The 12,855-nt window shown below is 36.4% G+C and overlaps 1 protein-coding gene across 1 annotated transcript in view; it reads right to left on the reverse strand.

Annotated features, from left to right (window-relative positions):
- Window positions 1-12,855, reverse strand: part of PRIM2 (DNA primase subunit 2) — an 80,780-nt gene that overhangs the window by 28,018 nt on the left and 39,907 nt on the right. Inside the window, exons 7-9 of the mRNA XM_070954735.1 lie at window positions 4,373-4,440; window positions 3,098-3,170; window positions 1,529-1,714 (exon numbers count right to left, since the gene is read on the reverse strand). Coding sequence (XP_070810836.1) covers window positions 1,529-1,714; window positions 3,098-3,170; window positions 4,373-4,440 — 327 coding nt within the window. The remainder of the gene's footprint in view (window positions 1-1,528; window positions 1,715-3,097; window positions 3,171-4,372; window positions 4,441-12,855) is intronic.

Genomic DNA, 12,855 nt, shown 5'->3' on the forward strand with positions numbered 1-12,855 from the left:
GCAGTATATAAGTCTAAGTGCTATTGCTATTGCTTGTTGAAGAGTCCTTCTCTGGGGGACTATCACCTACACCAGGGGTATGAAACTCATGGCCAGCAGGCCAGATGCGTCACATGCTGGCCATGCCCATGTCCAGTTTAGCGAAGGGGGAAAAAGTTGCGGTATGTCACGTGATGATGCCGTGACAACGCAAGTTTGACACCCCTGACCTACACAGATGCCAGCAAAAGAACTTCTTGGCAATGATTGTCTTTGAAACAGATGACTCCTTGATATCCAGTCATCCTCCACCTTATTTGTGGCTTATGGCTTTTAAAGGGACCTGAAAGGTTGACCCCCACAAAGAGGGGGTCAATCTATTTTCCAAAGCACCTGAGGGCAGGACAAGAAATAATTGATGGAAACTAATCAAGGAGAGAACCAACCTAGAACTAAGGTGAATTTTCTTGACGGTAAGAACAATTAACCAGTGGAGCAGCTTGCCTTCAAAAGTTGTGGATGCTCCATCACTGGAGATTTTTAAGAAGATATTGGATAGTCATTTGCCCATAATGGTATAGGACAGTGATGGCGAATCTTTTCGGCACCATGTGCCAAAAAGGTTGCGTGGAAACAACATGCACGCGCACGCATGCTCGTCGGGGCTGCGCTCCAGAAAAGCCGAACTTCCAGGTTCTAGCACGCATGCATGCCCGACGCTCAGCTGGCCGGTGTGCATGCACCGGCCAGTTTTTGGCACTGCCACGCATGCAAAGGGATCACACTCTAGAAAACTTCTGGGTTCTGGTGCACATGCACCCCCTACAATCAGCTGGCCGACACGCATGCACACAACGGTTTTTGGCACTGCCGGGCACATGAAGGACAGCTGATCGTCACGCACGCATATACACCAGAAACCCGGAAGACAAACAGGCAAGGCCGCGTGTGCAGGGCAGCATGGCTTTGTGTGCCGCTTTGGGCAAGTATGCCATAGGTTCGCCATCACGGATACATATGCATAGGGTTGGACTAAGGTCCCTTCCAACTCTGTTATTCTGTATTCTAAAGATTCAGCGGCTTAAGAAGCCATTTGAGGATATAGACATTTGGCCCTGCAACTGGCCCTGTTATGGTTTGTGGGAAGTCCATGTTTTAGATTTTTTATTTTATTTTAATACTTACTGTAGCATTCTGTAAGCCACTTAAGAGTCTCTGGATATCAAGCAGTAGAGAAGCATTAATAAATAAATAAAATAAATATTGGCATCGCTACATCGTTGCTTTTCAACATGATAAATAATTCCTATTTTCTTTTTGTAATCTTTGTAAACATAAAGTAAACTAACCATACAAACTTATAATGAGAAAAGAATCCTGATGAGATCCAACTGTGCAGAGAGGATGTGAAAGCAACTGCTGCTTTTGACTTTAGTGTTTATGTAAACTAAACAGATGTTTTAGTGTGCACGGACATTGCTTGTGGACTCTAGAAGTGTTCCGAAGAGAACTCTTAAGAACTGAGCATTGTTCTCACCAACCCATTTACCTTGTCTGCATCTACTTTTCCTCTGATGAATTCAGATTTCCAGAACTGCAGAGCTTGCTCTAGTGTTAAGCCAATGCCCTTGAGAAATAAGCCATATTGCATACGGCCTCCATGACGGAGATGATGGTTATCACGCAGAGCTTTGTGGAGCTGGCGCATGCAGAGAGGAAATGATTTAACCGAAAGCTGTAACAAGAAAACTTGGATTAATGATCTGCTGACTACATTAACTTAAAGGCTGTATTTTGATCACCAATCAGAAAGGTGAAGAGTTAGAGAAGAGAATATTTGCATACAGTAGACTACGGAGACAAGGAAAAACTCTATTTCACTATTTCAATGTACTGTCAACATCTAGTTCTAATTTTTGGGGGCAAACACAAGAATAAATGGAAAACAGATGTTAAAAGATATTAAAATTGTATTAATGACAGTAAAAAGCATAAATCAATATAAGTAATTAATCTAGAGTCTCATTCTATTTTGATAGCATCTTTACTATCCCTCCCTCTAATATATTCTAAATTAATGTCACAGATGTCAGTTATCTGGGACTATTTTTCTGTTCATTTAAAGCTGTTTACCATATTTACTTAAAAGGAAGACAAGGCTAAATTTGATTGCCTACCACTAATACTAGGAAGCACTCATAGGAAAAAAAAGATCAACACAGATAAACATTTCTGTGCATTTCTATGTCTGGCTTTCCTACTTTGTCAACTTTGATATCACCGTCAGGCAAACCAACTCCTGGCCTCCACATATATGTGCATGCAACATGCTTATATTTGTACATATATCCATTCCAAAAGAGGGCAGGGCCAACACAAAAATATACATTTTTCTTAACTGAACTAGCAACCACTAATTAAAATTAATTTCTTGTAAAATAACACCCCATCACCTGCAAATACTAACCATTTTGTCCCATAGAAATGCATGCTACAATATATACACGCACACTCCTTCTTCCTTCCAGCAAAACAAGACAATAACAAATATTGGCTGATAAGAAATATGAAGTAGTAGTTTTGAAACCAGATATAGTAAGTCCAAGAGATTTATTTTTTTTTTCAGGCAGCCAAGTTGGGCCAGGTCCTCTGACTACTGTGGAAATTGCAGGAACTTAAACTGCAGGAAATTGAACAAGGGAGTGGAAGGGATGCTTGGGTGATTGAAGAGGTAAGTGGATAACTTTGCTGGTCTATTACTATAGAGCATCAACTGAGGAAAGGTGCCCCAGTGATGATATTCTGGTTTTCTCTTATTAGCTGTTGCCAGGGATTAGGGTTCAATGCCTGAACCCCTCACAAACGGGCATGGGCTTTACTTATGCTCCTGAGTGTTACTCATATTCTCTTCTTGTTTCATGTATTTTAAACCTACTTACATTTATTTAAGCATACATTGTTCTATGAGTTATGTTTTATTCTTCAATTCTTTGTATATAGATCACTGTAATCTCTATATGAATGTTGCCATCAGTATTTTGAGATACCATGAATACACTGTGATGGATTCGCAAAATTATTCAGTTTAACTATAGTGAATTGGAGGCAATATACTTACAGCATCAATTTGTTCCAATGAAATTTTGCCTGTTGCTTTTTCAGTATTATAATCTGGACCAACATATGCATGGCTATGATGTGGAAAAGGAAGAAAATAAATAAATGTTATTTGTTGAATTAAAAAGGGCATTTTTGTTGTTACCATGAGAACAAAACACCAAGTGTTTTTGTTTACATACATTTTAAAAATATTTCAAAACTAATTTTTCAAGAAATAAATATGACTTTAAAATAATTATTTCACCTTGGAGAATTTAAGACTTTTTCTTTATATAAAACATTTCTGATTATTCAGATTAAATTCTGAATAATTTGTTTAGAAATATTTCTACAGTTAGAAGATTAGAGTTCAAGTAGAAGCAGATTATTTGAACTAATGAATCATATGAAAACAATTGTTGAATACTTCTTTTGTAAAATTCAGGTATAACCTCTCAGATGTTTCTAATTAAGGGAGCCATAAAATAATAATCTTTTCTTGAATTTTTAAATTGATTACATTACTTAGCAATGTGAGGAACTAAAACACAAAGATAAATAATATGCAGCTATAGTTCCATTATTACGTTTTTCAAAAGGTTTTGAGTAAAGGGGAACATAAACCCCCTTTTTCAAGGGCAAAATATAATTTTGCAAATGTGAGCCAACGATTACCTAAGGGAGATGTCTGAAGTGTTGACTGGAAACAGATGTTGTATGTCAACAATATTGCTAATTATCCGCCATGGCACGTTCATTATGTAAAAACACTCAAATTACTTCCTCGTTACGGATACAAGCATTGAAATAGTATCTTTGAAGATGAAGTTGCAATGAATCCATTGCCAATTTAACCATTCATAAATAAAAGCTTATTAATATCTGATTTATTTATTTTTTATTTAAAACACTTTTATTGCCTTCCCCTGTAAATTCCATGGTTTGCATAGTCTAAAGAACAGTAGAGTGCTTTTCTGTATATGAGCTCCTCACGCACCGTGTCTCCAGGATTAGATTATTCTGCAGGCAGAGCGGATGGGCCCAGTTATGGGAAGAAATAAAACAATCCCATTCTGACTTTGGGCCAGAACACAGGACCGATCGATCCATTAGGCGCAACGCCTAGACTCTACAAAAATGAATTCACATTTTTTAAATCCAAAAGAATAAAAATAAAATTCCCTCAGCTACTCAAACCAGACCTGATTTGTACAAATGAGTTAGACTGTAGGCCTTCAGAAGCAATGAGCCCCAAAAGGTCCACTAAATTGAGGTTCTACTGTGTTTTCATTACCTGAGGTGATTGAGCAGGGGTTGAAGTCTCTCGTCAGTTTGTACCATAGGCAGGGATCGTGCTGTTAGCTAAAAATGAAAAAACACAAAAAGTCACAGAGGAGCAATAATGTGTGCGTGCACGCACACACGCAGAACAGACGTGTTATCCATGAGACAGAGATCTTATTTCCTAACTCATCAACCTGATACAGAGTATCAGCTTTTCACTATGCCTTTTATCTTCACTCTCTTGTCCTGCTGATCATGTTCTCAACAAACAACAGACATTATCGCTTTTCTGTCATTGTTACCGTAACTCCCTCGTGAAAGTTGGCCTAGGACTGAAATAAATAATTTGTCCATTACATCCCATATAAGCATCTTTGTTTACCATTGATGCAAACAACAATATGCATTGTTAGTACTCAGTAATTTATGATGGACCAGACTGATGCTTAATAAATTAGTTTTGGACTACGTACTAGTACAAATCCTTACCAGTCACATTAGTAAAGACAGATATAAGAAATGCATCTGGTTGATTGGTATTCAGTAAAAGTATGTTGTGCTTTTCAGTGCTGATCGGGATCATCCGATTAATAACAAGACAAGCAAAGGATAAGCTTGACCATTAACCATTTTCTTTGATAACTGACAACATTTTATTATGCATTTAGTTCCAAAAAAGAACAAAAATGCAGTGTCCTGGAACAATATCTCTGCATTTCACACTGATCATGTCAATATAATATATACACCATGTCTGTTAAAAAGTGAGATTCACAAATCACAAGAGAGACTACATCAGCACCAAATCCTGTTAAGCAGCAATTATGATAATGAGCTATCATGTTTCAGTGTGATAATTTCTTTTTTTTGTTAAGTGCAAAGAAAAATAATACATAAAAATGCAGTTGAATTATTTGCATTCAGTTATTTCAAATCTTCCTTCACTCGGGAGATAAGAAATGCATGATGTTAATGTTGGGAGAAATATCCATCTGGTTCAGTTCCAAGCCGGGAGAAAGACACTGGAAACATGGAGGCTGATTAAAAAGATAGTTTAATGGTGAAGCAGAACTACATGGATGGTCCTGGGCAGCTGATCACATGGAGTTGAGAGTGAGGAGTATATATACCTTCTCTTGGGCTTTGTACTTGAGCTTCCTGTTCCTGTGCAAGAACATGTATTCTATTGGCTGTTGTCAGACTCCCATGGTATCATGTGGGTCATGTTTGTCTGAGTCAAGTTTGGTTGAAGTTTTCTGGGTCATGCAATGTCCTTAGGAGATTGTGCAATGTAGTGAGCTCTTCTCCTAAATAATCCTATTATGTCCTGGAGGGTCATGTCTTGATCCCATCACCCTGGAGCTGAAGGTCTTTTGTCATGTAGACTGCCCAGTCCTGTTGGGGCTATTAAGAAAGACTTGGGGGCTGCTTTCTGTCTTTAAAAACATGTTTCTCCTTTAGGAAAATATAATATTCTGGCTTTTTAATATTTCCCAAAATATTTCCTTCTTCTAGGAGAGGGGAGGGTGCTAACTTTGTACACTAGGAAATTGTGGATTTCCCCCATTCCAAAAAATATAAAGCACAGGGTTGGGGTGGGGGAAGAGAATTTTAAAGCATTTCCTCTTCTAGTTGTTCTTCCAGATTCTGTTGTTCTTGTTGTTGTTGAAGTCATTTTTATTTCTGGCATGAGAATGAGAATGGTGTCAGAAATTTACCCACAGATCCTTTTAGATGTTTCATGTCGCATATTTTCTTCTGCTTCATTCAAACTGGAGCAAAGAAGACTTTGCCAAACTCACACCCACCTACCAATCATGCTGGTTTGTAATGTTCAGCACTTTAGCCGGCACAAGTGGCTTGGGGTAATCAGAGTTGAGGTAAATCACAATTGCAAGACTCTACGCTGGAGCCAACTCATATCCAAGGATGTGCTAAGCATTCTACTCTCTCACACAAGGGTCACTTCAGCATACACCACTCTTCAGCTTTCAGTTCTTTCAAAAAAATTCCATAGTTGACTTTATCACATAGTTTCCTTAAGTCAACAATATGTGATAAACTTTCTTTCTCACATGCATATATTTTTCAATGACCTGCTGGAGAACAAATATCTGGTTTGCACATTCCCTGCCTGGCAAAACCCCACATTGTACCTAATTTTTTTTTCTTATTATTTTCACTTCTCGTGCCCTTTCAATCAAAATGCTGCCAAATATTTCCCCAGGGATATTTAACTAAGCCTCTTGTAGTTTTTGCATTCCCTTGCTACCTTTTCTTTTGTATAAAAGAATAATGGCATTTTTTCTATCATTAAGCATATACTGGTATATAGTCTTCAAATATATATTTACATATATATTATATATATATATACATATATGTTTTCTCAGGTTTTCGCGGGTGTTTGTATGTAGGTCTTTGGTTATTCGGGTCTTCTCCCACGTAAAATTGGAAGTGTCTTGGCGACGTTTCGACGAAGTCTCATTCGTCATCTTCAGGCTGGTGTTCTCGGCTTCCACACCTGATGTCACCACCACACATCCACGCAGAAAGCAGACTCAAACCCACACTGATAATGAGCCACGACCAAGGACCAGAAGCCAGACCGCAGCTGCATCATTAGCCACTTTAAACCCCTCCAATCCATACATGAAGCAGACTGACACCCACCATGAAGAGCTCGCACGGCCACAAACACGAAGCCAAACAACAACAACGCAGCTCACCAGCTCAAATCCCCCTGCAACTCAGACTAAGCTGAGCACAACCAAGCCCCCACCCAAACAGAACACAACCCCAGCCAATCAGAGCACAGCCAAGCCCCTAACCAATCAGAACACACCTCCACCCAATCAGAACACAGCCAAGTTCCCACCCAATCAGCTCACACCTCCACTAGCAGTTAAAAGGAAGAGACAGCTGCGATCTCACATTGCTCCTGGAAGCACGAAGCCGAGAACACCAGCCTGAAGATGACGAATGAGACTTCGTCGAAACGTCGCCAAGACACTTCCAATTTTACGTGGGAGAAGACCCGAATAACCAAAGAGCTACATACAAAGACCCGCGAAAACCTGAGAAAACATATATATATATATATATATATATATATATATATATATATATATATATATATATATATATATATATATATATATATATATATATTTAACAAGTCTTACAACCACCCCAGAAATATATTTAACATTTCTCTGGTTTCACCATCTATGCCTGCAGTCTTACTATTTATCTATCTTCTCACAACCTTTATGATTTCTTTTCCTGCTTGTCAAGAACAGTTTAGCCTCTGGGGTAACTTTGGACCAGTTGCTTTTTTCTATAAAGTTTGCTATTAAAATAAAATGTTAGGGCTGGGAAAAATGCAAGCCCTCTGAATTTCTGGGAAGGATGGTAATATCTCCCAATCAGAAAGCATTAAACAAAAAAGAAAAAAAAAACACAGATAAATTTAATTGTACAGAAAACCTAGAAAGTAATGCAGAATTTGTGATAGGAATGTGTTAATCAAGTCTATGTCTGTGTATGAGTATGTGAGAGAGAGAGCACATGTACACAGACACATGCATAATTTATATATGTGATTGCACTGTTGAAACTAATTTGCCTGCATGTAATGCTTGATTTAAAAATATACAATTTTCTATTGTGTTTACAAATTACATCTTCTTCACAATTCATGCTCCAGGCTTAAAATAAATTTAAAAAACCCATACAGTACTTTTGCCCAACAGTTAATATGCAATTTGAAATAGGTCACACTGAGTGATTGTTTGGCATGTAATACCAAAAAATGATTGATCAAGAAACAACTACTTTGTTAATGTTGAAGCCAAATGTCACAATGCAAATGTTATGCAACCAGGGAAATCAATATTAGACCACAGTTTTGAATGCTGGTGTGCTGCTACAACTAGATAGTTGACATTTCAATGCTGATCCATTTTTTGAATTTGATTTCAACCTTTTAATATCTTTTTGTTCTTGAGAAATACTTAAAATTAACCACTATTAAAAAAAGCTATATTTTAAGGCTGTGCATTTCTAGATATTGTTGCTCAACTTCCAACATATTAATAAAAGTAATAGTATTCCCCTTTAAAGAATTGGCTTGGGTTTTCTTAAAGGAAAACCAGAACCTTTTATTATGAAGATAAAGATAAATCGGATGGTTGAATAAGCAGCTTTAGTACAAAGTTAAGAAGTATTCAAGCTTTGGTTTCTGCTGTCAATTCACAAAAAATATCAGCTGTCTGGAGTGCATGAGTGTAATCTCAAAATCTCTCTTTAATACAGAGAGAATTTTCAGCAGTCTGGATCCCAAATCCAACTGCCTCCCATTGTGAGCATGGTGTCAGTTTGTCATTCCCTCCCAAGTCCCTTAATCTCCTGATGTGTAGCTGACTCTTCTATTAACAAAGAAAAGAAAATCAATGCATTTGAACATTCTACAAATGCAAATCAGAACAGAAACATAAGTACTGAGACAGAATTACTAATAATATTCTATACAAGATTATTACATTTACTATTTAATGATGACTGAGTATTTCAAAATAAAGGTTTAATTCCTAGTGGATTTGATATTTGAGCCTAAGTAAGTCAGAAAAAGTTCCTCCTTGTCCTGCATTAATAGATTTGGAACACAATTATTACTTCACAGACCCAATATAAACTTGCAATACCAGACCCACCCACAGAACAACCTACAGGAGAAATCTTATTATGAACAAAAATTGCATTCCATTATTATATTTCCGTGCCACTCTTTAACATGCTGCAGAACAATTTACGAATTAACATTCTGGACTATATCCATTGCTTTTCCTTCCAACCTGAAAAACACTTACAAAGCTTGCCGTTTTATAACTCTATTTAATCCTAATAAAATTATTCTTTGGGGTTTTTTATTTTAAAGTAGCTGTAAACACAAATTTTCTTAGAGCTTTAATTTCTAAAAAAAAAAAATCATTGCAAAGTCTTTTTTTTTCTTCTATAACTCGGTATATGATTATTCTTGCCCTGTTTTCATAACTGCTACTTGCTGTAGCTTACAGTTGCTAAAATTTCATTTAGCTTGTGACAAGCCACGGAGGGAGGGAGGGAGGGAGAGAAGGAGGATTGATTAGCTATATACATTTAAGATTAATTGCAATTTTCTAAAAATGGTATTAAATAAAGTAAATGTATGTAACTCACTCAGGCGCCAGATTATTTTTTTCTGATGAAGGATTTTGTAAGAAAAATTCTTAGAAATATTGTAAAAATATTTATGAACCATAAATTCACAGTTTAGCCTTGAAATTCTATTAGTACAGTCTCTGATTGTACTTGATTCATGGTTTTTCCCACACTCTCTGTGTAGCTGTCCCTTCATCCTATTAATTAATGTTAAGGCAACCTGTATTCTGAATCTGCAACACAAGCCCAAGCTTAACTACATACTAAGCACACACTTTTGGACTCATTCAGGTGTTTATATGAACACGTGGACAACTCATAAGTGGAGAGAGAAAGGTGCTCTCTATAATGATCAGCCCTTTATCTCCCACCCTCAATGTTTAGTTCAGGAGCTGACTAAGGGGAGCTGTACTTGAATTAGCTTGAACAAGTGCAGTTACCAGCAATGTAAGGTCCCTAATGAGGATGAAAATGGCAGTCCACATTCAAGCATATAGAAATATAGCTTTTCTTTTAAGACAACCTGCCTAAGAGTGTGTGTGTGTGTGTGTGTGTGTGTGTGTGTGTGTGTGTGTGAAAAATATTAAAAAATATTATAGAAGACCCAAATGGACTAGAGTAAATTCACATAAAATATCCAATAAGCAGCAGAAAAGTCTTAGATATATCTTAGATATTTTAAAAGGCAAAAAACACAAAACACACAAAAAATGTGAAAAATAGCAAAACAAACCCACCAAAAACCCAATGCCTTGAGTATCATGCAGAAAAATAAAATAGGGAGGTCACCTAGAGAAGAACTCTGAAATAAATTCCTACCGTCAGGCTATGGGAATACACATGTTACTGTCATGGCAACAATACCATTGTATCAGGGTTTGATATGCCAAAATAGTTTCTATTTAAATATCAACCCAGTCTGTACCTGCTTTGTTTTCTTGAGATCAGCTATGTGCTGTTGACGGAAACGTATATATCTAAAATTCTGCAAGGGCAATATCATTTTATTTGTTTTGTTTTTGTTTTGTTTTTTTTAAAAAAAACACCTTCAAATATTTGACAAGTAGAATTTTCAAGCCAAGAAAAAAGTTTTAAATGTTGGAGTGTTCAAAATACATTGATGCAAAACATATTTTATTTTAAGAAGCAAGGATAAATGGGAAGATACTTGCTAAGGAAGATCACAAGTTGTCATTTCAAAGAAAGTAAATGGTTATTAATGCATATTGTCTTATTTTGAAATGTAACAATTGTATCTGGTTGTTTCTAGCCAAGTACCAAAACAAATGATTATTTTAAGCATGACAGAATACATATTTTTCCTCTTCATATGTAGTAAATGTAAGTAGGTTTAGAAAACTAAACAATCATTAGATCCATATTCAGTATGTTCTATTCCACAAATGTCTTGACCGTAGTCTTTTTTTTTTTTAAGCTTCCATCTAGAGAGATGGAAACGGCAAGTATAATAATTAAAATAGGTTCAGGAATTTCTTGTATGCGGTTTGTCACAACGAACACATTTTGTTCTGAAACTGCCTGTGTGATGGACAGTGAAGTAACACAATTTGCATTTAATAGATTTAAATAAGGCTGAATAAATCTTCACCTTTATGTGACAAGCAGTCAAGACTGACAAGTAATAGTAGGCAGGTAAAAGTAAATGAATAGAAATTTGAATTGCCCTTGCCACTTATCTTGGTCTTGTATGTCATGAATCCAGCTCAGGAGGGAGGCATCCTGAATTTCACTATTCAGCCATTAAATGAAACTGTCTCCCTCAAAATGATAGTTCCACTACAGCAGTGATACGTATCCTCATTTTAATTAACCTAATGGTCTATTCACCCACAATACTTGGAGGTCTTTTTCATTACCCTGAATTAACATTTTCTTTCCATTAAATATCAGATAAAAGATACCAATTGCATGCCTGGTTTACAATTCATTTAATCAGCACCATTTTTTAAAACTCAGCAATAGCAACATACTTAAAGAATTCAAAGACCGGAATATGTAATGGCCAGATTACTAATAAACCAAAATGAACACAAAAGAAAAGAGACAGGCACTGTATCTTATTACAGAATACTTTTTCATTAACCACGCTATAATTCTAAATCCGTTGTCATTCTAAAAGTATACAATGGTGGTGTTATTTTAGTAAATAAACTATTATTGCAGTTGATGTGACGTTCAAAAAAAACTCTTAGTTTTTGAATACTTTTAATCATTTTTCCCTCAAAGGATACAGAATGAGGGTTTAGATTTTTCAAGTTATGATGTCAATCTCAGATTCATTATTATCTAAAAACAATAATGTGTTTTTCATCTTTACCTCGCTTGAGTTGTCATCCTGCTTTTCAACATTCCTTGCCATTATTTGCACCATACTTTAAATATAAAGTAATATTTAACAATATACTTTAAATTTGGGCTCATATGATTCAGAAGAATCAAGACGGTGCATTGAAAAATACATTAGATACACAATATCTATCTTTTCCCTAACAGCAACTAATGCTCTCGTCCCAGAACTGATAGGTTCCCATCCAACAGTGTTTTCCAACCTGGGCAGATACCAGATCTATTAACTTGAAGTCCCAGAATTCCAAAGCCAGCACAGCCATTTGCTGAGAAGGGTGGGAATTGCTCAGTTTAGGAAACATTGCTATGAAAATTTTCATTAGAGATGTGATTGATACGTATCAGACACATTTCTCTTACTGTTTTTAGATAGTTCAGACTTCCCAGGGATCCATCATCATTTGCATAGCTGATTATGGTCAAGGAAAGACACCAAACTTGTGAGTATCTTCATATTCACATTATTGTGCACATTATTATAAAAGTTTCTTGAGAAGCATAAAGGATAAGGATTATGCAAAAAAAAACCCAATTAAGTTTTCTTTGCTGGAATACTCTGGTTCTGAGGAACCAAAAGGACCATTCAGGCTGGCAATCGGCACAAAGATGAAAGCGTTGCTTCAAATTTTCGAAAAGCTAGTTGAATTCCTTACTCAGGAACTTCAGTGAAATAATGCTATAGCTACAAATTAAGGAGACATGTACTTGGAAATCAGAGATGTAATTCTGTCTTTCTCTGCAACTTATGAGGCTGGCTAAAGTGGTAACTCACTTGATATAGTTCAAGAAATAATTATTATGAGCCAGCAAGCAATTTGTCTCATGTGCAAGGATACATTAAGGCCATTTCTCTCGTCAAAAAAGCAAGAGTGGTAGTCCAGCCAAGATAGGAATTGCCTCTTAATTTCATTGCTTCAGTACAGA

The sequence above is a fragment of the Pituophis catenifer genome, unplaced genomic scaffold, assembly GCF_029215685.1.
Source record: "Pituophis catenifer annectens isolate HBS135680 unplaced genomic scaffold, rPitCat1.0.hap2 SCAF_1, whole genome shotgun sequence".
NCBI lineage: Eukaryota > Metazoa > Chordata > Lepidosauria > Squamata > Colubridae > Pituophis > Pituophis catenifer.